The sequence below is a fragment of the Parasteatoda tepidariorum genome, chromosome 1, assembly GCF_043381705.1.
Source record: "Parasteatoda tepidariorum isolate YZ-2023 chromosome 1, CAS_Ptep_4.0, whole genome shotgun sequence".
Lineage (NCBI taxonomy): Eukaryota > Metazoa > Arthropoda > Arachnida > Araneae > Theridiidae > Parasteatoda > Parasteatoda tepidariorum.
Genome location: NC_092204.1, coordinates 97,122,772 through 97,150,698, shown reverse-complemented (window position 1 = coordinate 97,150,698; position 27,927 = coordinate 97,122,772). Strand labels below are relative to the sequence as shown.

General features: G+C 28.4%; 1 protein-coding gene and 1 long non-coding RNA gene across 9 annotated transcripts in view; one reads left to right on the top strand and one right to left on the bottom strand.

Moving 5' to 3' along the window:
* The window catches only part of LOC107443971 (myocardin-related transcription factor A), a 267,460-nt gene extending 254,411 nt beyond the window's left edge, over positions 1-13,049 (top strand). For all 4 annotated transcript variants that reach the window (XM_071184277.1, XM_071184272.1, XM_071184274.1 and 1 more), the window contains 5 exons: positions 1,669-1,957; positions 3,515-3,650; positions 4,706-4,817; positions 6,901-7,347; positions 12,246-13,049. In XM_071184277.1, the coding sequence (XP_071040378.1) occupies positions 1,669-1,957; positions 3,515-3,650; positions 4,706-4,817; positions 6,901-7,347; positions 12,246-12,475 (1,214 nt within the window). In that variant the 3' untranslated portion in view covers positions 12,476-13,049. The remainder of the gene's footprint in view (positions 1-1,668; positions 1,958-3,514; positions 3,651-4,705; positions 4,818-6,900; positions 7,348-12,245) is intronic.
* LOC107441646 (uncharacterized) lies at positions 446-27,927 on the bottom strand. Of its 5 annotated transcripts, none has more exons than XR_006224671.2 (8): positions 27,780-27,927; positions 26,404-26,568; positions 24,189-24,295; positions 22,210-22,384; positions 20,676-20,789; positions 9,485-9,610; positions 6,742-7,332; positions 446-727 (listed from the first exon to the last, which is right to left on the bottom strand). It is a non-coding gene; the product is annotated as an uncharacterized lncRNA (long non-coding RNA). The 5 variants fall into 5 exon arrangements; XR_002376863.3 differs by having other exon boundaries at positions 6,862-7,332; positions 24,189-24,360; positions 27,780-27,919; XR_006224669.2 differs by having other exon boundaries at positions 24,189-24,360; positions 27,780-27,916.

The window sequence follows — 27,927 nt, the reverse complement described above, 5'->3', positions numbered from 1 at the left end:
GGTCTTCAAATCATGATTCTTTTCTTTTTTTTTTAACAGATAAAATAAACCAGGTAACTAATACACGTATAAGAAATACTACTCAAGAGAATCTCAAAACACTGTGAGCCAAATGGCTTCAAAATACACTAGAAACAGTAACCCGGAAATATAGGTGGTAGTAAAGAGCTTGCAGGGCACCCTAGTGTAGGAAACACCATCCATATATTTTCCAGCGAAAAACTCATAAATCAGGTTCCTTTCTTCAAACGGCAATCGGTTGTGCGTGAATCGTACACACTTAGAACGTTCTTTTAGCAGTTTATGAATCATTCGTGGTCTTATCATTTATTGTATTAATTTAAATCTTCTTAAAAAGAGCATTTCTTTTTTACCAATATAATATTGCCATTATACCCGAGCTGTTACTAGTTATGTTAGTCGACGAATATTTCCAAGCCAGATGTTTAATAATGAATCAAGATAAATTTTATTTAAAAAAATACATAATTTGATAATAAAACATAGCAATAAATTATTTTAGAATTTAGATATAAGACATCGTCTAAAATTCAATGAGCAACCTCTTTCTAGCTAGTACAACCAAAGAATCTTTCTCTTTCAAAAACTTCATTTGATAATCTCGTTCCTTTATCTTGAATTCATTCTTTTAACAATGCTCTCTTGCATTGCATCTTTTGCCAACCAGCAAAAACTGTAGCGGAGCAGAGTCATACAAATATTTTACCTGGAAAAAAAAATCTAGCATTAGATCTACCGACGCCTAGATGCTTTTTACAGTCTAAAGGTAACTTCTTAAGTCACGATTAATTTTCAGAAAAACTCAATTATCAATATTTCTCCTTACGTGGCACCATAAACTCGGGCAACACTATAGTTATTATTCATTTTATAAGGTTGTCTTAAGTAATAATTTAAATAGGATTGACCAGTTAGCTATACGTTAAGAATTTAGTTAGAATAATTTTGTATTTTCATAGGAATAAAAACTTAGTTACAAATTAATTATTTAAATTAATTTTTGATCCTTTCTAAAATGGCTGAAGTAACTTAAAGAATAAACGATGGTATGATTGATACCTCATACCGTCCTTCCAATCTACTATTGGTGACAAAGATGGCCTTTTTCGAGCATTGGCATGCATGCATACATATATATATNCAAACATATATATATATATATATATATATATTGTACAATACTAAAGTAATGTCTTGAGAGGTGCGTGAGGAAGTAGTACAGCTCGTAACGGAGCATTGGAATGAGTTTTCTATTTTATATCACAACAGAGATGGAAATAATTTTAACACTGCTGCTGCCTACTATCCTGAACTCATACTTCCGGTGGTGTGTGATTGAATGGCTGCCGGACAGATTTTAAATTATTACTAAAATTCAATGCATAACATTAACGCACGTTGACACAATTGCGGGCATGTCTCATAATTAAATCAATGTACTTCCATGAGGGCAAATCCACGGGCAACACCTATATTCCGTTAGCGTTTTTAACTTTTCGCAAAATCTCTTATTTTCACTTACATAAGTTTGATATTTTTTCACGAGCACATGCGCAATTACTTGAAATTTTACGTATGGGAGCGTACGGAAGGTAACGTAAATTTGCGAAATCTCCCTAATTGATTTGTGTTTAACTTTCATTATAGCTAATGGAACTCCTGTGTCTTCTTCCTCCTCCTCCAATCCAAACTCCACTTTGACGGCTCTTCTCAAGAGTGGACCCCTGAATGTCGACATTGATCTGGTCGCAAAAACTTTATTTCCTCCGTCATCCCCCGTGAAAAAAGAAAAGACTGATTTCCTCAATCCAGAACATACCTTCAATGGTATTGTGGAGGAAGATTATCCCGGTGTTATACCGATATTTTCCAGCACATCCGACACAGTGACAACAAGTACGACCGTCATCTCGCCACCTAACGTTCTCACAAACAGGTATGAATATGGATTTAAATATTTGAGTACAGCCGACCGGCCTGTGTAGGGGTCGGGGAACTGCCCTTGCATCAGAAAGGTTCTGGGTTCGAAGCGGCAATCGGTCCCGGGCAAGGCATGGATGTTCTTTCATTCTCTGTAGTATCTGTCCTTACTGTGGAAGCAACGTTGGCCCACCTAATATGGGGCCCCTGGAAAAGTGCCCAACAAATCTGCCCTTCAGATGCCTGTATGACATAGGTTATTCCCCAGGAGGGCATTGGGAAAAAAAAGTTTTTTTGAGTACTTGTTTAACTACTCATTAGTGTTCTGAAACAGCTGACATGACCGAATCTTGGAATAAACTGCTTTTAAGTAATCATTTCTTTAATAAAAAAATTATCAATGTGTGAAACATTCGGTTAAAAATGTGACTCCAAAGCAGTTTTTTTTCTAAGTATCCGATAAAAAGTGTTAAATCCAATCTTAATTTACTAAATAACGTAGAAAAACAGCGAATGATCATTACATTAATAATTAAACAGCTAATTAAGAAACATAAAATTCATCTTTTGCAAAAAAATTCTTAATGTCTATAAAGTTAAACTGAAAATAAAGAGCTACATTTGTAAGCATCGCTCTAAAGATATTTTAAAAAGTATTCTCCCGCTATAGCGTGAGTATCATGCATTACGATAATTACCAGCAAGGAGACTATTTTTTTTATTATTATTTATATAGCTTTTTATTTATTAGTTTGTTTTTGCGACACGCTTTTGCCTCTTAATTAAAGCTTTTGAACACATAAATGTTAAACATCAGATAATTTATTAACATTTTAGAAATAAAACCTGGTATTTACAAAAAGAATAAATTTTAAAAGTTATAAAAACTGTTTTAAAATTATTAATTTTAATGGCCACAAACATTCAGAAAATAAATTCCCTGACTTTCCCCTGATTTTTTTTTCAGACTAAATTCGTCGAATTTTCCAGGTTTTTCTAAACGGTGGCATAAATTTTATTGTTAATTATATAGTTATATTATTCTTATACATGAAATATATTTTAAAACACTTACATTTTTCAAATGGAAGATAAACATTTTTTTAAAAAATTAATACAAGACCAAAATTGTTAAAAAAAATATTGCAATTTTATATCAATTATAAATTATTTCCTTTTCCTGGCTTTTTGGGTATTTTTATGAAATTTCCCTGTTCTGATTTTCCCATCCCGTGTTATTATTTTACAAAGTCCTTTATTTAATGTTAAGCGTGTTTCTTCTTGTTAGTACTTGTATTGTTTACTATTTAAAAAGAATTTTTTATTTTTTATATAGTACGTAAAATTGCCTTAAAAAATCATTTTTATATTGTATCAGATTTTAATAAAAGAATTAATCCTCTCACACTTAAAAGCTGTGGGGGGGGGGAGGCGACCGTTCCCTCTAAAAAATATGTCCTCTAAATCAAACTAGAGAGGGTCGGCCGGCTGATTATACACACTTATTTCAATTATAATTGCAAATAATGTTTCATAACATGTGTCTTTTATTTAATTTTCATGTTTGAAACAGGTCATCTTCATTACCTAGTTTCTCCGCATTGTGTAAGCCTCCACCTACACGAAGTAACACCGATCCTCAGTTTCAAATATCGAGACCCCCTCCTGATTACGACGCAGCCACGAGGCACCTCAACAAGGTTAAACAGGTAAAAATATCATCTGTCTCTTCAAAACATTTGCGAGACACAGTGCTCGATTTGTTAAAATATTATTAATTATTTTGAAGTAATAAAATATGTATTAATAAAGTAAAATGATGAAATTGAAGCTCTTGATCAATCGAACGAAACAAATAAAAAAGCATTCAATTTGAGTTATCATTTCCAGCAGTCAGAAAAGGAAATCGATTTGCGTTAAGAACTGAAATTTTTTATATGAAGGTGAATAAAAATTTTAATGCGAGGGTAAAAGTTCGAAGGAATCTTTGAAATTTTTAATAAGAAGGTAAAACTGCGAATAATTGAAACTCTTTTATGTGAGGGTAAAAATGCGAGTTCAGCAAAGTTCTGCTGGCTACATGCAAGTCGTGTGCGAAGAAAACGATCGAATTGAAGCTCTTGCAAACAAAAAAGCATTCGAACAGTCAGAAAAGGAAATCGATTTATCATATTGTTTTGTGTGAAGAACAGAAATTTTTTATACGAAGGTAAAACTGCGAATGAATAATCGAAACTTATAATGCGAGGGTAAAAGTACGAATGAATCTTTGAAATTTCTAATAAGAGAGTAAAACTGTTTATAAATAAATTAAAACTTTTTACATGAAGTAAAAATGCGAATTCAGCGAAATTCTGCTGGCTACATGAAAGTCGTGTGCGAAGAAAAAAAAGAATATTAACGATTTTTGATTTGAATTATCATATTTTTGCTTACTAGTCTTCAATCTTAATGGTTCCAGAGGCCTCACCTTGCTTGTGCAGACGATATTTTAAGTTACGAAGTCAGGCGCAAAGAAGGAGAATGAAAAATCTTTTTTTTTCACATATAATTATTAAGTATTTTAATGGAAAGAATTTTCTTTTTAAAATAGTTAATTAGCCTTCCAGATACTGGAAACATTTCCTTTGTAATGTCCAAAAATGCAGAAAATATTTTAAAAAAAGAAGAAGAAAAAATCTCGTTTGTTAGTTTTTTTTTTTCTTCTTCTCTTTGTGTCCCAAGTGTAAATTTTAATTGTTTTGTGGGGTTGGAATATTTGCAGCAGCATCCCGTGACGGGAGATGATGGAAATCCGCGCCATCCTAAAAAACACAAAACATCTGTCAAGAGTCAAGCCGTAGACGATGTCCTAGCAGTACTCATAGCGAGTGGAGGTATGTATTTTTAGATCGTATTTTAAAGACCTCCCGGAAAACAGCCTGATTCCTATTAACTATTGAACCTCCTACCTTTATTGTATATCACTGCTTTAAATAGCTGACTATTTGAAAAATGTAATTAAATGTTGTTTTTTAAAATACTTTTTTGACATAGAGTATGAATGAACGTTTTTTAGCAAATAGTAGGCTATTTTAATAGAGAGGGACTGTCGTAACTAGTTCCGAACATATGTATGTGGGAAAAAAAATCGTTTTTTTTTCTAACAACTGTTAGATTAAGTTTTGTCCATACACCAGTCTGAGACCTATGCGATTATGAAAATAGCGTAGTATTTGTTAGAATAAAATATTTTTAACAAATAAAAAACTTTTGTTTTCGAATTTAAAATTTGAAAAGCTTCTCCATTACCGCATTAATTAAGGCTCCTAAAAATATGCAAAGATTATTTTAATGGTTTTCATTCATGTGGAAAAATATCTAAATTCTTGTTTTCTTTAGAATTTTAATAATTTTTTCAAAATAATTTTAATCATTTTTATCAACAAAAAAAAAGCTTAATTTTTTCAAATAAATATTTAATAATATTTTTCGTGAAATATTTGTTCTTTTATGCTTAGACAAATAAATTGCAGTTTTGCGTAGACAGGCACTATTAAATGGTTGTTTAACCTCTGGGAGAAAAAAAATAGTTGTGCCCTGCTAACGAAGGAATACCAATATCTCTAACATAAAAATTCAATAGCATAAAATCATTTTCTAATGCTGTCTGCACATTCTCATTTGACAGATAAATCGAGCGGTATGATCCAGTTTTCTAGCATTAAAATCTAGATTTCTTTATATGTTATCAACATAATAGTATTTTTTACCTGTAAAATACTTTTTTTTCCGTAATTAAAAAAAAATCATACAAATAATATTTATTTATATCATTCATTCCTAGTATGGTCTGCTACTATAATGCATTCCAAATTAAAGGCTTAAACTAAAAGTGGTGGTGTTTCTTTATGCGAAAGAAATTCTATGATGATCTTGCGTTGCATACCTAATAATGAAAAATTTTATGATAAACATATTTAAATCGGTATTTAAACTTATTAAAAAGTATATCAAATAGTTTAAAAATGATAAAAGTAAATAGATAACATAAGCATTTAAGCATTCAAAACTGTGTAACATAATAAGAAATTAACTTTTCTAACTATTATTAAATAATATCTTTGGTGAAAAACATTTGAAAAGTTGACTCTTTGTCAATATTGACTAACATTAGCGTAACACTAACTATAATAAAATTGTGATTAAAATGTTAAAGTCAGTTTGACTTTTGAATGAAACCAAAAGACATTTCTGATAATCCAAGTTCACCTATATCTGACAACAAAACTAGCTTGATGCTTTTAGTCCTGATTTAATCACGCTTAGCCTTGATAAACGATTCCTCAAATTTTGTTACAAATTTTTCACATTATATATAATATTTTTATACATTTTTTTATATATAATATTATTATGTCATATACAGGGAGTTTAGCAGAAAACTGACTGATTGCAAAATTAAAAATCTCAGGAAACAAAAGGCGATATAGTAATGAAACAAACAGTATATCTATGTATAACTTGGAATTTAGTTACACAAATTGCCAACAGATGACGCTGCATTAATAATCAGAGCGATCCGTTCTAGCATTGAAACATGAACAGAGGTTGTCATATCAGGTTAGGAGGCTTAACCTTGTATAGTACTGAGCAACGTAGTTTTTGGTACTGGAATATCTCAGGTTAAATTACAGTCTTATAACATATGTATGCTTTTCATGAATACTATACAACATACAATGCCATATGTTGGTAACTTTTGTAACTAAAGTGCAAAATTTATGTCAAAATGTTTTACAGCCTACACAAAAAACATACCATATGTATCATTTCACTTATCTTTTCTTTCCAAGATTTTTAATTTTGATATCATTCGGTCTTCTGCTGGACACTCTATACTTTCTAGTTTTTTAAAACAGTATTTCGTCCAAAACACACCAGGGTTATGCTAGCAATGTTTTGTTTTTCTTCTCAAAGATCTACCTCCCAGTGCAGCTGAAGAGCCAACATCAGCCTTGACACCCCTATCAAACAATGGAGACTCCATTCCACTGTATCAAACATCCATTGCCTCAGGTGATGTCTTTTTTTCTAAAGCGTCCACTTCCTACCTCTCGACAACGGTCAACTCAATGGACGGTCCCAACTCCCCTGACATCAACCTGGCACAATCTGTGATGGACATGACTCCACCCTCATCCGCTGGATTTGGGGAGACAGGATGCTCGACCACAGCCTCACTGGACTTTGGTCCCCTTCTGGACTTGAACGATATGGACTTGGGACTGGACGGTGATGATCAAGTATCCTCCACACTGGACCCAACTCTGACCATATCCTTGCCTCAAGAACTCCGAGCCTCCTTGGATTATGGGGTTAATAAATCAAGTGTCAACTGCTCTTTGAAATCTATAAACGACAAAGGTGTGTGGACTTTGCTTTTTACATTGTAATATCCTTTATATTATTTCTGTATGTATGAGAGCAAAAATGGCACAGTATATAATTAAAAAAAAACATAACATAAAATTTATTAGCAAAAGGTGGAAAGTAAAGCCTAGGTCAAAAGAACACTCACAGAACATGGGACAATAAGCCAGTGGTAGAAATTAAGAAAATTTAATTACTAATCAGCAATTAAAAGGTATTACTAGTCCGAACACATTTTCACAGACCTGTTTACATGTCTTTATTATATATATTTTTTTTAAAAACTTAATAAAGTAAATTTAAATGAAAAACTACAATCCAGAGAACTCGTAATGTTAATATGCTATTTTGTGACAAAATTCTAAATAAAAAAAAATTACAACAACTATTATCATTATTATTATTATTGGTCTGAGGAATCCCTAATAATTTATTTTAAGGTGGTCTTAGTCAAATTTAATGGTTACAGATCAATGGACCACCATTAATTTTTGCTTTTAAAATTTTCAACACAGCCATTTTGGTGAAAATCAACAAAATTTTCTTATAGGCAACAAGATATTGTGCTATTAACTAGTGATAGTTCTAAAAAATAATGCTGAAGATTTTGATATAAAAAAAATTTGCATTCTAACATGATCTGATCTCTAAATAAACATAGAATAAGTGTGGCTTATGATTATTTCCTCAAGCCCATCAATTTTAAGAGGTTAGAGAAAAGAATGTTCAAATGTGAGGAAAATGCTCCTTTTTCAGAAAACATACAACTAAACCAATGGCTGTTGATGTCATGTCACAGATTTTCATGACAATTTATGGAATAAAAGCTCTTAATAAAAAATGGCTAAAATAATTATTTTAGAATATTTTAGTTAGGGGGCCAGTTTGAAAGACTCAATTCATGACAGATGGTGGCTCATATGTTAAAAATATCTTCTTTTTTTTTTTATTTATGAGTCAATTTTCTTAATTTTGGCGTCATTAGAAAAAAAAAGTCAACATGATGTAAATTAGTTATTAAAAAAGCTAAAAATATTAGTATAAAGTTTAAAAAAATTTATTTAAATAATTTTGCAGGGAATTTGTTTTTGCAAATTTGAAGAATTCTTTTTAGAGGAAAACCACATCAATAGTTTTTCTTGCAATGTTAAATGTCATGTTTTTCAAAATAATTCAAGAAAACCAAGGGAGTGTTTTTTTTTTGTTTGTTTTTGGTCAGTACAAATATAAAAAGTGATTTTTAGCCAAAATAGGTCAAGAAATTTTGTTTTTATGCTAAATTTTTTTTCAATTAATTTGGTTACGATCCACTTATATATTATACTTTTAATATTGAAAAACATAACACAATGAGAAAAAAATTGAAGTCAAGAAACTGTTTTTCTGATATAAAAAAGTATTTTGGTTAAAAAACTTTTCATTTATTTATTTTTTTAATAACAAAAAGCACTCTCTTCATTCTTTTTATGTTGAAAAGTATATTTAATATTATGTGTTAAAAGTTGATACTTCCCAGTAAAAAAATTCTTAAAATTTAAAAAAAAAAATCCCAAAAATTTTAATAAAAAAATTTAAAAGATTATATAAATATTTTCAGCACTTTAATAGCTTAATTACATAGTGTTGACTTTCTTTTCAAATGACACCAAAATTAAGAAAATTAGCTCATAAATAAAAAAAAGACATTTTTAATATATGAGGCACAATCTGTAGTTACGTCATTTTCTTAAATTGTGTCAAATTCAAACTATCGATATATTTTCAACAATTTTCATCAACTGATGCATGTAAACTTCAAACATGCTATTTGAGGTGTTTTGTCCTAACTGTAACAAATCTTCATTATCTTTTTCCTAATTAGTATCAAGAGTTCCTGTTTTTCTTCTCAAAGCGAAATATCTCAAATTTAAAGTTTTTGGAATTTCTGAACAAAAGATATGAGAATTTGCTAATTTCAAAAACGATCTACACTATAAAATTAGCATTTGATGACAATGGGATCACAAAAACAATGAAATACAAATATACATACATGAATAATGAAAATGAACAATGACAGAATTATGGATCAAGATTTAAATGCAAAAAAAAACTGCTTAATAGGTGTATGAAATTCTGAAGGAATACTTACTCAAAGTTAAAATGCTAGGTGAAAATGCAAGCTGTCTTATAGGCTATGGCATGTAAGACAGCTATGTGTACATGTAGTTATCTCCATATGTAACATGTAGCTATCTCCATTCATAAATAATGCATCCTGGAAAATAATTGTAAAACTTAATAAATTTTTTATATAATTTATGTAAATTTGTATATTTTTCCATCAAAATAGTAAATTATTTAACATAAAACATTTTTATAAAAAAATTCTTTCCTCCTCTCATTAAAATTTTTTTCGATAAAACCTTGATTATCTACATACTTCTGTGAACCAAAATTGATTGGCTATTTTTCACAAACATTTATAATTTTTTTTTCAATAATATGCTGTCATAACTCAGCTCCAAAAGAAAGTTTGTATCATTTCGATAATCATCTACCTTCTCTCCTATTCTCTTTGATTTTTTTTTTGTCACTGAAGAATTATTAACTTCTATCCAATTATCAACTTAGACGTTTTGCTTAAAATAAAATATCTTTCTGCCTATTTTACAAAACCAAATAGGTTTTACTGCTCCAATTCAAAATTACCCATACGAGCAATTTTGTAAGTCAGTAAAAATTGTGAAAATCTAGTTTCTCTTCAATAATTACGCTGTATATTATTCAATTTTGACTGACCGGTAGCGCTTGGCGCTGTCGTGCCACAGGTCCCTGGTTCGATCCTCGAGCCGGGCAAGGTTGACTCAGCCTTTCATCCCTTCAGTGGGTCGATAAATGAGTACCAAGCATGCTTGGGAACTAAACACTGGGGGTTCCGCGATCGGCTGACCACCTGACCAGAACATCTGCTCCTGCACCTATTGTATTGTGAGATATTCTTGGTGGTATCCAATCAAGACACATGATAACAAAGGTATAAGTTTAATAAAACAATAAAACATAACATAACAATAACATGCTTACAGCACGTAACAAGGTTAGCGATGAACATCTATTACGAATGGGTATATATACTCTCTGGAAAGGTAAGGCAGCGCCGCTATTCAGAAACTACAGGCTGTCGTCGTTGACTCGTAGTGATGACGGAAGGTGACGTCGGTTGACATCACAACAGCACCCCAGAGCCCAAGGTCAAAAAAACTGAGATGGGCACAGTAGGCCTTGGCCCTCTATGGGCTGTCGCGCCACTGAGTTTAGTTTAGTATTCAATTTAATTTGAAAATAGCTGTTTAAGAAATGTTTTATTTATGAAATAAATTTCATTTATTAATACCTTATTAATATAAAGTTAATTAATATTTTCAAAGTGTATTAATCTAATAAATTTTTTACTTATTAAATAGTTATTTTCAAATTAACTATACAGCACATAACTATACAGCACTATCATTAAAAACGAACTAGATATTCACAGTTTATTGATTACTTTCTTTAACCGCTTCTCCTACCAATTTTTATGAAGAAAAAAAAAATTTAAAAATCAACATATTTTTTTATTTCATTAATAAATACAAGGAACTGAAACACAAGTTCTAAGTTGAAATTTTAATTTTTTTATGTGTAAAAAATATTTAATTTACCATCAGTTTACTATCCCAAATTATCTTGGGCAAATAAAAAAGTTAAATATTAGTCTTTGTATATGTTCACATTTTCATAATCTGAAAAATCACCTGCATTGCTTTTACTTTCTCTCGCGAACGCCATTTTTTTACTCCTTTTTTTTATGTAAATTCAGCAACCATCGTATATACAATTGCACAAAACACGTCTGCAATCCCACAAACAGCAAAACTCCCAAACAAAAATAGGCAAACTTCCAATCACAGCAGATTATCATTATTTTTTGCTTTGCTTTCGGCCAAGTAAAAACGTGATAAAAACAAAACATATTGACGAATTCTGCTATGCCCGAGTTTATTCGGGATAATAAATATTTTTAATATATACATACCCCAGTTAACTCGGGATAATGAGGAAAGCGGTTAATGGAATATTTCGATTAGCAGGTCAAGCACAAGTAATATTGGATAGTCCAAGAATTCTAAAAAGGGCCTTTCATAAAAGCAACTTTAAATTAGAAATATGTACTAAATGTTTTCACTACAGCGCGAGAACGCAAGATCCTCGCATATTTTTTTCTTTTCTCGCATTAAAAAATTATTACCGCGAGAAATTCGCGCATTCTATATATCAATTTCAAAATTCGCAAATTTCTCGCATTTTGGAAAAAGCTTCGAATTACGCCATTTAGAATAAAATCCGTTTCACTTTTCTTCCTGGATCTTTCATTATTTTTACCATTTGCCCCGTTATCTAGCTTCCATATTTACCAGTATTGTTTAGAACCTTTTCGAACAACAGAACACAACCCTTCCGAACCACGGAACCCCTTTCAGAACACATTTCTCTGCAACCACGTGTTTACCGTAGGTGAGGTTTTTTCATGTAAGACGTTCAAATTTTTTATGCACTAATGTAAGATGGACAAATACCTAGTAAAGGCAAAATCTTCTATGATAAAGCAGCAAAAATATTCAATGCTTTAAAAAATAGAACTCCAAACGTTAAAACGTTATAACGTTAAAAATTTATAATAAAAGAAATGATTTTTTTTTCAAGTCTATTTGTGTTTTTTTAGTTTTTAGAAATCTCACTTAACTTTCTAAAATCTCACTCTGTTTTTGAGAAAGGGTGGAAAAATTCTCACCCACTTTTTTTCTATGATGAAAACACTGACTAAATGCAAATCTTGTTTTAACTTAATAGTTATTTTTTTCTTAATATAGGGACCGAAAACGACATCATCGATTGGCTGCCAATACACAGTGAAAGTTCCGCTCAATCATCAACATCAAACAACTTTCAGAATTCGTCTTCATCATACTCCCTATCTTGTGAACCAGACTCTTTATTCCCCAATGGTCAAGACACTTTGGACTTCCTCGGTGATGACATGGACTTTAATTCGCCGAACGATTTGTTTTTCCCTTGGGGGGAGAAACCAGACTTTACCTAAATGAATATGCCATATCATTTAAATGCTCGAGATCGAACACTGAATTCATCTTTTGCTGGCTTTTCGCTGATTCACCACAAACCTCTGTTGAATTGAAACTTCATAAAAATTATCGTTCCTCATATCAATCCTTTGATGATAATAAAGTTTATACTGATGATGGAAGAGAACCCATTTAAAGACGATGGTTTGTCATGTGCCATATTCTATTGTGTGCCTTAATTTATGTGTGGACAGCGAGGGGACACCAAGGACAGCATGTCCGTCGCTTACAAGAAAGATTGGACCAGATAAGATTCCCTCCTAAATTGTGCCGCCCTATGTGTTGTATTATTTTTGATGTGGTTTGCATCATTTAGGAGCTTGTGGACCAATAGAGCTTTATCACATTTTTTTTTGTATTTACAATTAAGTATAAGGGGATACTTAATTCATGTCCAAGAAAAAAAAATGCCAAATTTTTGAATATGATGTTTTGAATACTTGAAATAAGGCTTTTCTTTTTCAATGTTATTCCTACTGAATATGCCTTTCTGTTTGAAAAGTTGTTAAAAAAACAACACCTTTAGCAAAAGTTCTATTTCTTTTTTTTAAAGCCCACATTTATATTAGAAATTTAGTGTCTTGACAAATTTTAAAAACATACAGTAAGATTTTACCTATTTGACTGTTAACCGTAAATCACATGTCTTTAGACTTCTTAAATTTTCATTTGGTATGAGGAGTGACTAAGTACTCAGACCACAAACAGGAATTTTTTTTTTAATTCAGACTTACTAGCCACAACATCATTGTGGTATTTTTCAAATAATATAAATTATAAAAAATAAAAAAAAATTCTCCAAATAATAGAAACTTTTAACACTAACATTTTACACCCCTTGACGCATGCATGTTCTGATGTAATTCAGGTTTCCCACTTATTTTTAGATATAAAATTCCCTGACTTTCCTAGGTTTTCCAAGAAATTCCACTTTACATTTTTGCAATATTTCATGCAAAAAAAGTTTTTTTTTATTCAATAAGCAATGAAACTTACTTTGTCACAGAAAATATGTCAAATGCTACAGCTTTGCAAAAAACAAAATTTTAGTACTTGATTTAACTATTGATAAAATCAATATTTTGCACAAAAACTGGGGAAAATTTTAAAAAATTCAACGTATAGTTTATGAAGAGTCAGTTATAAGAGATTTTACTTACAATTTAGAACCAAAATTAATGTATACAGAAAGTTTAATAAAAAATTAAAAATTATAGTATTATTGAACTGAAAAAAGAAATTTGATAACCAAGTAATTTTTATTTATTAATAATTAAAACTTTATTGCAGATATAAAAAAAATTAACAATGTGTGCAACATTTTACAAGAAATAATAAAATTAGATGTCTAACTTGTTACTTTAAATTTCAAAATTGTTTATTTTCTGGGTTTGCTGCAAGACTTTCCCTGGTTTTGACTAAAAAACCACATTATTCCTTGACAATCCTCTGACCTTTTTTTCCCCCAAATTCTCTAACAATTCCAAATTTCCATAACCCAGAGGGAACTCTGGTAATGTGTGTGCGCTGTTTTCCGTGATCAGTGTTGTGGGCATGCACAGAGACTTCAGAACTTGTGTATGTGAATGTGGGTTAGTGTGAAAGGTTAATGCTAAAAGTGTAACTTAAAGTCTATTTGTACCTTAATATTATTTAAATTTGTTGTCAAATATGTAAAGCATGAACCCAAATTAGAACATTAGATTTTAAAACTGTACACTTATTTATACAAATAGGGTTCCATTTGTTATAATTTTTCAACTTATTGCAATTGTAACAAATTAGAGATTTTTTCATAAAATGAGGTTTAAAATCAACCAATTTCTTAACAGCAAAATTTCTAGCTTAAAATAATTTGTTAATATACTGTTTAAAAAAAAGTAGTTCACATTGATTAATAATGTAAAAATTTCTTGGAACTTTAGATATATATATATTGCGTAAGAAAGAAATATTACACAAAATTGATGTGTAACTATCGGCATGAAACAAACTTATAAAAACAGATATTATGCATATATCTGGACGAATATCCTATGAAACTCCCCAGACCACAAAACACACTTTGAACCATATCATTCGATGTGTGAGGACCAAAAAATTTAGGAAATAGAATCATTAGATTGTGGTGAAATCCACTGTAGTTTGAACTCTCAAATTTTATGAAAGCCATTTATTAAAAAAAAAATTTTTTAGTTATTGACGTTATATGTTAGGAATTTATATTTTTCATACTATTTTTTCATTACTTTATGATTCACATTTATGAAAATATGGTCCCTTATTATAGTATTGTTTTTTATTTTGAAAATTTTAATAAATTAGGTTATAAATATTTGAATAAGAACCAATAAAAGAATTTTTATTTTCATTTTTACACTAAAACTGGTCTATTTTAAAGTGAAAATCTAACATCAACATTAAATTTCAATAATAATGTCATTAAAAGTGTTTCAAATATGGCCAAAAAACATAATTATAAAAAATTTTAAATAAAAATTAAATTAAACCATTATGATTTATATAGTAATTTACTTTTATGTGTATTATTCAAATTAAAAATAAAGATTAAATTTGAAATCTAAGTACAGAATTCAAAAGAAAACATTTTTGCTCAAACAATTTTGTTCTTTTTCTTAGTGTTTTTTAAATAAATATACAAAGATATTTTTAAGAAAGATATTTATAAAGAGTGAATAATTTTGTAAAAATTTAATACACATGTACAGTCAAATATATAATTCTAAATAGCTTAATTAAGAAACAGCAAAAAAAAAGTAACGTTGGAAATTTGAATATAGATTTTTACTTTATTACTAAAGTGCAATAAAAATCAACAATGATTTAAAGAAATGACACTATTAAAAATTAAGATTATACGTTTCACTTAATTACAAGTGTCGTAGAAGTGTAGTGAGCAATTATATATAATTTTAGAAAAAGTTCTATCTTTTACTCATTGTAAAAACTTCTTTGTGTCAAATAAAAAAATATCATTTAATAATTATCACACTCTTTGTAGTTAGTTGATAATTTTTAAAATAACTGTTGAATTTAATGAAATTCTAAAAGTGGTGAAGGACTGGAAAACTGGAATAGAATTGTTATCATTTAAAATTTGTTCTGAAATTGAATTTGTTAATGGGTCAATTTACATGTTTTGATAGATACCTTTTGACTTCAGATACTTATAATATAAATGCAGCATATTTATCTGTGTAAAATATAAAATAAATGCTGCATTTTATTTTGTAAAAATTTTGTACAGGCAATTAAGTTATAAAAATTTGTAAATTAGTTTATACAAAAATAGATTTTATGGTGCCTTATAATGTTATGACCGGTGAGTTTAAAGGCCGAAAATGAATTGAGATTCTCAATTGTTGGTATTCGAAAATGTATTTAGTTTCTTAGAAATGGAGATATAAAACTCAGCTGTGCCCTTGTTGCTTTGCTGACTTGAAATTGATAATTTTATTTTGTACATATTGGCTTATTCTTGTTCTGATATGTTTTTTTTTTTTTTTTTGTTAAAAGGCTTGTCGAATAAAAAATTCTAAGAGTGATTCTTCTTTTCTAATTTTTTTATGACTTATTTCTGCATTACAAGAATCCCCAAAAGTTGCCTTAAATATATAGTGTCACATTTACAAAATTGTATCTCAGAATTTGAAAATACAAACTTAACATGTGAGAAAAAATAATGATAATTGAATTAATTAAACTTTGTAATGTAGCAATTAATTACCTTTTATATTTACTAATGGTATAATGCTGAAAACTATATGTTTAGAAAACAAAAACTAATAATTAGAAAAAAGAGCTAACACTATAATTACAATAATGTGATTCGAATACATTTGCAGTGCATATAGGATCTGTTAAAAGAAAAAGTGCTCAGAAAATTATGGAATTTTTAATCGATTTTTGACAAAAACATGATATTTTGAGCACCAGGAAATCTTAATTTAAATTTACTTCTAAAACTGATAACTATTAAGCTAAAACTTAAATAGTATTTTGTTATCTACATAAATTTCAGACAACTATTTAATTTTTCAAAAGACTCTTTAAATAGTGATTTTTTAAAATATTAAATCAATACATTAAAAATAAAAAAACAGAGTAAGAATTACAAGGTACCAAAAAAAAATTTTTGTGATGTGAGTGAGCAAAATGCTGATGGTAAATATTAAATACAGCATTTTACTCGCTCACATAAAATATTAAGAAAGAACGATAAAGAATTATGACAAGTAAATACCTTTAAATGATAAAAAATTAAATAATCTAAAAGTAAATAACTAAGAAACTTTCTTTTCAATGGCGTGTCTTTGGGGTCTATTTCCCATAGGCCTCAGAAATGCCAGAACTGCTACTCTCTTATCATTACCCAGTGGGTACCTGTGGCTAAGCCACCGTGGCCGAGTAGCGTCGCCCATGTCATACAACCACAAACCCGTTTATAGGTCGAGTTACATTCACACAGAAGAAAGGACATAGAACAGAAAGAGAAAGTTACATCCATGCCTACAGTGGGATTCGAACCCATAACCACTAGCCCCGTAGTTCAATTCAGTAACCACTAGACTAGATGATCGGCATAACTAAGAAACTTTACCATTCTTCTGGCCAGTAAGAATGTGCTGACAACATAAAAAATCGCTTTAGACCATTTTATTTATACGTTACATTAAGAAACAAAACAACTTTGTTACACTTATAAATCGCTAATATATGAAACATCATTATTAAAAAATTAGAAATTTTCAAAGACCTAATTGCATTCTTATCTTCTAAAAGAGTTTATTAAGATATTTATTGTAACGAATTTAAATAGTATTAAATTAAACAAAATGACAAAAAAGTGGAATGACTTAAAGTGCCTGGATGTGTGTGTGTAGGGCCTGTATTTACTTGAAACAGTACTTCATTTAACATAAGGCGACAAAGTTACAGAAAATCTCATGAATAACTCTAAATCAACTTTTTAACATTAATTTTTGTAATACAGTCGAACCCCGCTTTAGCGAATTCCTAGGGGACGAAGCAATCACTATGCAATAACGAAAATTCGTTATACCTATATTACGAATTTCAACATTAACCAAAATTATTTTGTTACATTGGAATTTTTTGCATAAAAAAATCATAAATATTGCATTTAATTACAGTTGTGATCTATTTGTACTCAACATTTAGAAAATATCAAATCAATATTTTAAAAGCTCACAAAAACAATTAAATTAAAAGGAAGTATGGATTTATTATCACTTACCTATCAGAAATTACGTAATCAGTAATTTTTTTCTGTATAAGTGATTTAGAACCAGTAGAAATTACAAACTTTGCCAAATAATGCACATTTTCAAACAACTGAACTGGAAATCACTCTTTTAGAAAGCCAAATGTATTCTTACTTCTTCAAACAGGAACGGGTTGGTTGGCTGAATGGGGTTTAGTCTTTTCAGGGTGGTCCCTTCCGAGAGATTTGTCTTTTTTTTTATATATATATATGTTCCTTTCATATCTGAAACTTTTTATTTTGAAGATGCAAAAATATTTGAATTCTGAGATCATTGTGAACTTTTGAAGAATGGAAAAGTGTTTTGATCATGAGAGAAATTGAGAATTGTTGCTTATTTTCAACTCTCTAAAATCAGATTATGAATTTCGTAATATTGGTATTTTTAATTCATTGTTTCTATTGAGAATCATTTTTGGATTCGGAAAATATTCGTCACATTGAAATTTCGTTAAAACGGGATTTGACTGTATACACTTATAAATAAACAATTTCATTAATAGAAGAAAAAAAAGGAAATTTCTTGGCCTAACTGAATATTTAGCAAGATTGGCTTACAACGGAGTATGTGGTGCATCCCTAGAAGCGAAATATAAAAACTTGTTACAAAGAATTTTTTTCAATATTTATTCCAAATATTTTTATTTTCACTTTTTTTTAATGTGAAAGAATTTGTGTAACTGAATTTTTGTACTAATTTTACCAACTGAGAAAAGAATGTTCCAAAACATAATTCAATTTCAATGAAATCATAAGAAATGGAATACAAATAAGTTTCATAGATGTTATATATTCAAGTTTACTTCCTACCAAGTGTAATTACAACTATAACATTAATTGTAATTTAAAAAAATTATAATTAAATACAAATTTATAATTAAATTAATTGTAGTTACAACAACTATAAATTATTGATTTTTGCTGTCAAATGTGTGGCATTCGACAGAATAAGTACAAGTGCCATGGCAGCATTGGTCCATTAAGAGCTAAATTACATAAAAGCAGTTTCTTAATTCTATAATAATATATAAACTTAATTTATAAATTCTATTTTAGAAGTTTAATAACATTTTCAAGTTATAAAAAATAACTTCATTTAATACAAATTGATAATTTTTCATAAATGAAGTAATTTGATTTAGTTATATAACTTAAATCCATGTAATCTGCCGAAACAAAGGCAAAATTATTCAATTAAAAGTTAAGCACTTTTAATGAAAATTTGACTAATAAAAACATAATATTCAATTATAATTTTATATAAATTAAAATATATTCATAAGGTTTTAGAAGTCCCAATGTTCTTATTTAAGAACAGATACTTAACTTTTTTATCAGAGCATAATGTTCCATCATAATTAAACATTAGTATATTCTGATGAAAAAATTAAGTATCTGTGTTATCTATATTAATGTTTCCTCATAATTAAACATTAATTATTGTCCTTTAAACATTACTGGACAATAATTTGCAATTATTTTGCTTTTAAAGTATTAGTACACAATAAATTTTTAAAAAATCCACCTTGTGGAAAAATTGATTTTTTCAAGCAGGCCCACACAAAAAAAAAAATTTCTTATCAGCAAACATGCGTTTGCACATATTTATCCGATGTTTTGTTAAAAAAGTTAATAAAGTGAATTTAAATTTAAAAAATCAGAATATAAAGAGTGTGAAATCTTCAAGATTATGATAAAATATGCTATTTTGTGACAAAAAACCAAAATCAAAACAGCATATCAACCCTTACATCGATTACCAGTCTTGGGAACCACTAATAATTATTTTATTGTGGTTGGAGTCAAGCTTCAGTGCCCACCATTAATATTAAGACCTGAATAATAATTTTTTGAAACAATAATCTTCAATGCTTAATTATGTAAATGTAACAATGAGAAAGTAAATTTTATAAGAAATTAAAAAAATTATCTCAATTTTATTGAAGAACAAATAAAAAAAAAATTTCTATGTAAATCTTTAGAGAACTCAATAGTTGTAGTGGAATGACTTGATTTTTATTTTTTACATAATATTTATAGTATTCCAGAAAAACGGAATTAATATTAAAAATAATGAAAGGTTTTTTTAAAGAATAATAGTAGAAAATGGGGAACTTAGTAATTTAATTTTGCACCTAGTTTTAAATCAATTTATATGAATGAAGATTCTTCTGTTTTATTTCTAATATATAAATTTATTCAATTCCAAAACTGTTCAACTGATTCATAAATAAAAATTTAGAAATAAATCATTTTTATAACAAAACATACCAACATTTCTTTAATAAAAGAAAAAAAAAACAAAGCAAGTTACATTAAAAACAAATGAATGTAAATATATTTATTAACTTTAAAAGAAAAGAAAAATAAACTACAGTAAGAAAGTTTTGTATTTGCTTACACATTTATAAAAGATAATTATTGACTTCCTTACTTCATGAAAGTTAAAGTAATTTAAGAATAAAAATGACTTTCTTTAATGGGTTTTAAAAAAAAATTTTATACTTAAAAGCGAACTTAATCTTAATCTTCCTTTACACTTTTTCCAAAGGAAAAATTTTGTAAAAACCTGTGCGAATTTTATTATAATTACACGCAATACAAAAATAAATAAAATGAAGTACAAAAATACCATATTCAAAGCAAAAGTAATTTTCAAAAAAATATAAATTCACAAACATATTTGAGATGCAATTTGCAATTTAAGATTTGAGATGCAATTTTTGCAATTTAAGTAAATATTTTCAAATACTAAACTTAAATTGCAAAAGAAAAAAAATAGTAGTAAATTGTTGGATAAATGAATCACAATTCTTATAAAATTGATAAATAATAATGAAAGAAAAACTTACATTTGTTTATGACCTTTTTCATCCCAATTTATGTCATTCTAGATTGAGGCACAGTTTGATGTCCATCTTCAGAAAAAATCCTTTACTTTAGGGAAAAAGTCCTTTCTAATGAGACTGAAAACAAGAAAGTAAAAATTACAATCAAGGAGTTATCTACGGACATATTAACTGCGGAATATTTCAAAACAGGGTTGTATTTTGTCTGAAGGGGTCTGCTTAAAATTAAACAAACTAAATTTACTATACAAATTAAATATAATATAGCACCAGAAAACAAAAAAGTTTTTCACATCAAAAATATAACTCTCTTTGTATTATTTTTCTTAGTTTTATACGGAAATTTATAATCTAATCATATTATTTAAGGGTCAATTGGAGTATTCATATTTAACAGCATTTCATTATTAAAATTAGTCAGCTATTTCCTTTTTATAGGAAATTCAAAATATGAGTAGTGCATGTGTTATTTGTTATTTCAGTAGTATTAATAAAAATTGATTATGATATTATAACAGTTGATTTAATTATAAATCAACATTTTATTCTCATGAACTATTCATAGTAATATATTGTTTCAATTAAAAGTATTTGAAAATAATAGAATGATGAAAAGGGGTAAAAATGGCAATTGGTTTGCATAAATATATACATATAAAAAGTATGATTTAGATCTAATGACATGATAATAAATAAAAAATTAAATTCAGTTATATATTTAAGCATAAAGGAACAATAAGTATATGAACATGTTAATTAACATAATGCAGTATTAAATAAAATAATATACAACAAAAATATTTTTAATGACTTTGAATGCTTTCTTTGTTAAAATGCTTTTTCACATAAGTAATGTATTTTGAAAATATTGCACAAATAAATAAAAAACATATTGCATATACAGAGCGCACGCTAAGGATTTCAAATTAGCTAGTTAATCAGTCAAATATCAAAAGTATTTGCTTTTTTGAAAGTCTTCGTCAATGCAAATCTTAAGAATTTTTAACAATTAATTTTTTTCTCATAGAAAACTATTTTATGGTAGTTTGTTCCAGGCTTATATTATTTCGATCCAATTCTAATTAGTTATGCGGCACATCTACCAAAAATTACAGTAATTGAAAAAAATACTAATTTGTTTAAAAAATTCATTTTGAAGAAATTTTGAGAATAGACTTAGTTCAAAACACATTGGTTTAAACCAGCTGATTCTGATTTTTTTTGTTAAGAACAAGATTAACAAAATTAAAAGAAAATTCATTGGATACAAAAAGGATAAAAGTGGACAAAATTAATTACATAAAAAAATACCTAAAATACTTTTTTTTTCATACTAAAATTTTTTAACTGTATTGTGAAAAAATATCCAGTTTTTTTAATATAAAAAGATAAAATTATTAAGTTGAAAGATGAAAATACTTTACCCGTTATACTTACATTACTAAGTTGAAAGAGATGTTGAATAATTCTCTATACATAACATGTTCGTGAAAATGAAATTTATTCTCAATACATTTTTAAAAATATTTTTACGAACCTCAAGTTCCTGATGCTCTTAAAATGGAGTCGAGAACAGTTAGACTTTAAGACATCTTCATGTCATGAATCTCAGAAGTTAATAAGTCTCATACAATTTCAGAATTACCCATGTTATGAAAATGGGATTTCAGAAGAGAATAAGATTCATCCTGGCATCAGAATTATTGTTATCCCTATAAACAAAATATATACTTCAATTAAACAAAACTTTTCGTAGTTTTTTAAACACAAAATAAATCAGAAAATACCTATGAATAAATGTTTTCAACAAGGTTTTTTATTTGCATAATTGTTTTTTAAAATATAGGGTGACCTGGGGAAACTGATCAAAAACTTCCTGATCAAAAAACACAAACATCTATTTTGTGCAAAAACTATTCAAAATAGAATTTTAATATTTATTGGAAGTTTGAGGCTATATGAGATGAGTCCAATGCCACCTTCTTTTGTTTGAAAATCCAACTAGAATTTAAAACATTTTAAATTTTTAGTGATTAGGAATAACCCCTGGTCTTGATCACTTCTGGGGTAATTCCTGATCACTTCTGGGGTAATTACTGATCACCAGTTTTTTTTGTAAAGGGGCCGTTTAAAAATAATTATATAATGATAATTAACAAATAAGACATCAAGGTCAAACAAATAAACCAAAAAGATATGCTTAAGCAGCTAATAAAATGATTTATTTAAAAGCAAGAAGAACGATTAACACTTTAAATTTTCAAAAATCTTTGCATCGTGCCATACATTTTAGGCAATCAGCCAACTCATTCTCATGTTCTTCTGAAATATAAGAGAGTTCCCACATGGGTTACTTTTGCTGGATTTTTTAACTTCATTAAGGGAAAGTGTAAAGTTAAGTAAGGTATGTCAACAGCTCTGGCAGCAGCTCTCACACTGAAATTTTCATTTTCAATCATTAAAAGAAATTCACTAATTTTGTTTTCTAGAAGCTTAGTATCCTTTTTAGGCTTATAATTTCTCACCATATTTATACTAGGCTAATTTATAAACTTAAAAATTATTCTAACAATGTACACACATAAAATTAAGATAGAAGCAAGGTAAGACAAACCAGAAATGGTGCAAATCAGAATACAGTCTTGTATACAGTTAAAAACAAATTTTGTGATGACAGTTAAAATATATTTTATAGTTGTTCCACTTAATAAATATGAACTGTTATTTAAGAAAAGACAATTAGCTATTTATTAGCTATTTTATATACTATTTATAAGAAGAAATGACAATGATCAGGAATTACCCCAGTGATCAATAATTACCCCATCTGTAGGGGGCAACATTTGATATAGTTTCCTATAATCAATTATAATGTTTACAGTAGATGTGAAACAATTAAACAAAAGCTTACACTATTTTTATATCAAAGAAAAAGAAAGTAACTCAAAATATTTATTATTAAGAGAAGGAGGGGGATCTTTGCAGAAATGTGCACATTTTGAAACCCATCTTTGAAATGGAAAATACAGAAAGCATTTTAAAAGATACTTATTTTGTTAGATTAAACAAAAAACTATTATTAAGTAAATGTAGTTATACTTTAGTAAAGTGTACAAGCATTCTTGTCCATGTCTCAAATTTAAAAAAAAATTATTTTTTAAAAATAAAACTTAGGTGATCATTATTTACCCCAGAAATAGAGTGATCGTGAATTACCCCAGGTCACCCTACTGAATAAAAACTTAATTTTTTTCCTAAATGCTGTTAAATTTCACCTTAATTTTTAGAAAATTTCAATTTGCGAGAAAAAGCCTCGTTGGAAAATTAATGATAATAATATAGCAGAAATATTTTCCAAGCAATAACAAGAAAAAAAACTTGAATGTACTGTTTCCTTTAAGTTGCACAGATCTGTCTGGGATATTTCCGCATCGTGATCTGTCATGCCAACTACAATCACCAAGATGCCTAATAGTTTTAATTTGCAAATTTAAAAAAAAAAAAAAAAACACGTACTTGTTTGCCCAGAGGTGACTACGAGTTGGCCTATTTATGTGATTTTTTTTTCGTCTTCAGTTTTTCGCGGGTCGCTGCCCGGAATTTGCCACAACTTGGCGATTATTCTGCGACAGATCACAATACAGAAATTTCTTTGATTTATCAACATAAAAGGAGAACAATTTTATACCTGAAAAATCACAAGCTTTAAGTTTTCAAAAATATTCCAAATAGCAGGCATTTCAGCAATATAAATATTAAAAACTAATTTAAAAACTATGTAAAATAAAACATTAAAAAAAGCTACTGTACAGGTGAATAATTTGCTCTCAAAGTAGATTACAATATTTTGTTATTGTAATTACAATTTCAATATTTTAATTGACACATAACTTTTGACATTTTATTGACTGGCAATTTCACACATAAACTATTCCGTGTGACTAGTTATTATCTTGTAATTGAATATTGAAGTAAAGTAAGTAAATCACTTTAAAGATTGATTTCAAGCCAAAACATTGTCGACTGATGATGAGCTAACTCGACATTGCAAATACAATGACCAGTTGACATCGGTCGACAACTTTTGGGCATGAAAAGTTTGTCACCAGTTAGCAATGTGTTAAGATAAGACCTAGCTGATTTAGTCTGCAATAAAATGATTTTTTTTATAATAATTAGTTGGAGGAGAAGCAATAGACGAGTGAAACTTTTTGCGCAAATTTTTTCTTTTGTTTTGACTTCCTAGTAGAGGTAGTAATGTCTGTTTAAGCTTACATTTGATTTCTTTATTTTCAACATATTCTGTTATTATTTTCCTATTTCATAATTGATTTTAAAATAATCTCAGAGGTAATTTCTATGATTAAAACTGTTGATATGATAAAGAATTTAAAATGTCTCTTTTGGTGCAAAATTAGCAAAGCATCTGATGATTGAAAAAAAATATTAATAATATATTTGTTTCAGTTTAAAAACAAATGCATTTGATGGAAGTTCAGAAACTTCATTTACATGCTTTAGTGCATCAAATACGCCAAAAATTGTAGAGGGGTGAGAAAAAAAATTGTGAGGTGTCCTTTGAGATGCGCAATTTTCCATTAAGAAAAATAAGAAAATAACACACAGGCAGGTTTACCTGTATGATGGCAAAATTAAACAACTTAAAAAGAAAATTGCAGCTTTTTCTGAATGGAAGTATTTAGTAATCAGTTCTAATTTAAAATTTTAATTTCAAACAGAGATGATAAAAATTATGATTTTAAATTTTGTTTAAAAGCAATATTATAACTTAAGTACTTAATAATTTGAACCAAAACAGTTAAAACTATAATTATAACATATTAATCACTGGAAAAATAAAAATCATAGCTGGTTTTACTCAAGCTCAATACTCTCATGAATTTATAAAGTAAAAGACCAAATGTGTCAGTCAGGTATCAAATAAAAAATTTAGATGCGGAAAAAAAAAATTCTAAATTACTTTTATCAGAAAAAGTCATTCTTCTTTATTTTTCTATACATGAAGTGTTAAAAGTATTTTCAGTCATATAAATAAAACATTAAATTGGTAAAGTTGAAATTGAAATATGTTAATTAAATAGATAATTATTTTAAATGGAAAGTTATAAATTTAAAGTATCATTACTTTAATCCACACTCAGTTTTTTTATTATTATTATTAGTTCTTAGTCTATTTCGAACATCAAATAAAAATTTACATAAACTACCCTTTCATTATTTCTCTGATTAAAACCTTTAATTTTAATGAGGAAATATATATATAACATACAGGAACGCTGTTTGAAAATTTGTCACCATTGCGAACATTTTTTTAATATTACAATTATAAACAAAAACAAACAAAATTAAACTACTTTATCGTTATCCCACAGTCAATATTTTTAAATATTGAGGGAAATTTGTTAGTATTACTCATTTGCTCATTAGTATTACTCATCTCATCATCAAAAAAAAAAAAATCACATTTCTCTAATTTTAAACTGCGCAGATCAATTTGGCAAAGATTTATATGAGAGTTTCTTCTTGGTTACTTTTAAGGACAAAAACTGGACATTTTTTGAGAACAATTTCAGGATTTGTTAATAGGTACGAAATTTATCTTTACAAAAATAACAAACCAGTGATGTATCATCATATTAATGACATAAACTAATAAATAAAGTAATAATCTTTACTCAAACCTTATAACTTCTCTCATGAATATATTTACCTTTTATTGTGATGAATTGTGAACCCATAATTCTGTTAAATTTTATATATTTTTATTCATTTCATGTTTCCTTCTCAGCTCATAGTTTCCTTTCTTTGGTCACACAATAAGAACTATCCTCTGAATCATTCTTAGTACGATAAAATGCATAAGTAAAACCTAAAACTAATAAATTATTAGGTTATGGGCCATTCATAAAAGATGTTGGGAGTATTTCCACATCAATACCTGCAGAAAAATAATCGCTCCGCCCAGTTATGGCGCCTTCCAACCAATGGCCCACCAGAAACTAAAATTAACACCACAGAAGGAACCAACTTGAGGGGTAGTAAGACATAGCTAGCCCCCAAGCAAACCCTTATAAATTTTTTATTTTATTTTTTAAAATTTTGCAAATTTAAAATTCTTTGGGCACCTTGGAGATTGTATATGAACAGGCATTGATACGGAAATATTTCCCTGCTATTATGCTTCAATCGGCTTCCTGAAATTGTGACGTGGAGGAAAAGGGGATATTTCCATATCCTGATCTGTTGCACCAACTACAATCGCCAGGGTGCCAAATAGATTTTAAATTTGCAAATTTTTTTCTTCAAAAAAACATGTAGATGTTTGCTTGGGAGTGGTTACAAGTTAAATATTTCGAGTTGGTTCCTTTCTGGGATGTTTTTATTTTTTATTTTCTCGCGGGGCGCTGCCCAGAAGTTTCCAAGATTTGGCGATTATTCTGCCACAGATCAGGATACAGAAATCTCCCCGAGGAAATGGTCATGAAGTCAAATATCTAAAAGATTCATTAACATAAAAATATTTAAAATCAGGAAATTAATTATATTTATATGGTTTCTTTTATATTAGCATTTATAATTATATTTTAAATATCATATATGACACATATAATTATTATTGTTACGCTCACAAATGCAATTAATAAAACATATTTAAAATTAAAAAACATAATTTGAAATACTTTATGTATCAAGAGTTTTGTTTCTAAACTACTAGCACATGTTAATGCAAAATAGTGTGACAAGGGGGGTATAGTGAAGTGTGCCACTTTGGGGCAAGGGAGCTGAGAGGCTCAGCAGAGGTGCAGAATATGATCCCAGGAACAAAGTTCAGAGAAAATTCAGGCAGCCCTGGGTAATTTTTTATCGTAAAAAAATAATAATATGTGTCACTTTAGAACATTTTTCTCGGTAAAATTTTTTTTTTTATGTCTGTTTGCTTCTCCCCTTTTTAAAACCTGAAAACATCTCAATTGTGTGAAAAAGTGCAAATGTTTAAGATTCGGACTCATGGAACAAAATCACTTCTAACGTAAGTTATTAACTAAACCATACAACTTTCAAATATGTACTTTTAAAAACACTTACTTTGAAAAAAAAAATTTTAAGGAACCTCTAAGATTAATACTAACGTAAAAAAAAATTACAAATGTATATTATGACTGTGATAGAATTAATTTATTAAAATCCCTGAATTCAGACGGACCGGTTAGTTGACCAAAGACGTCTGAGCTGC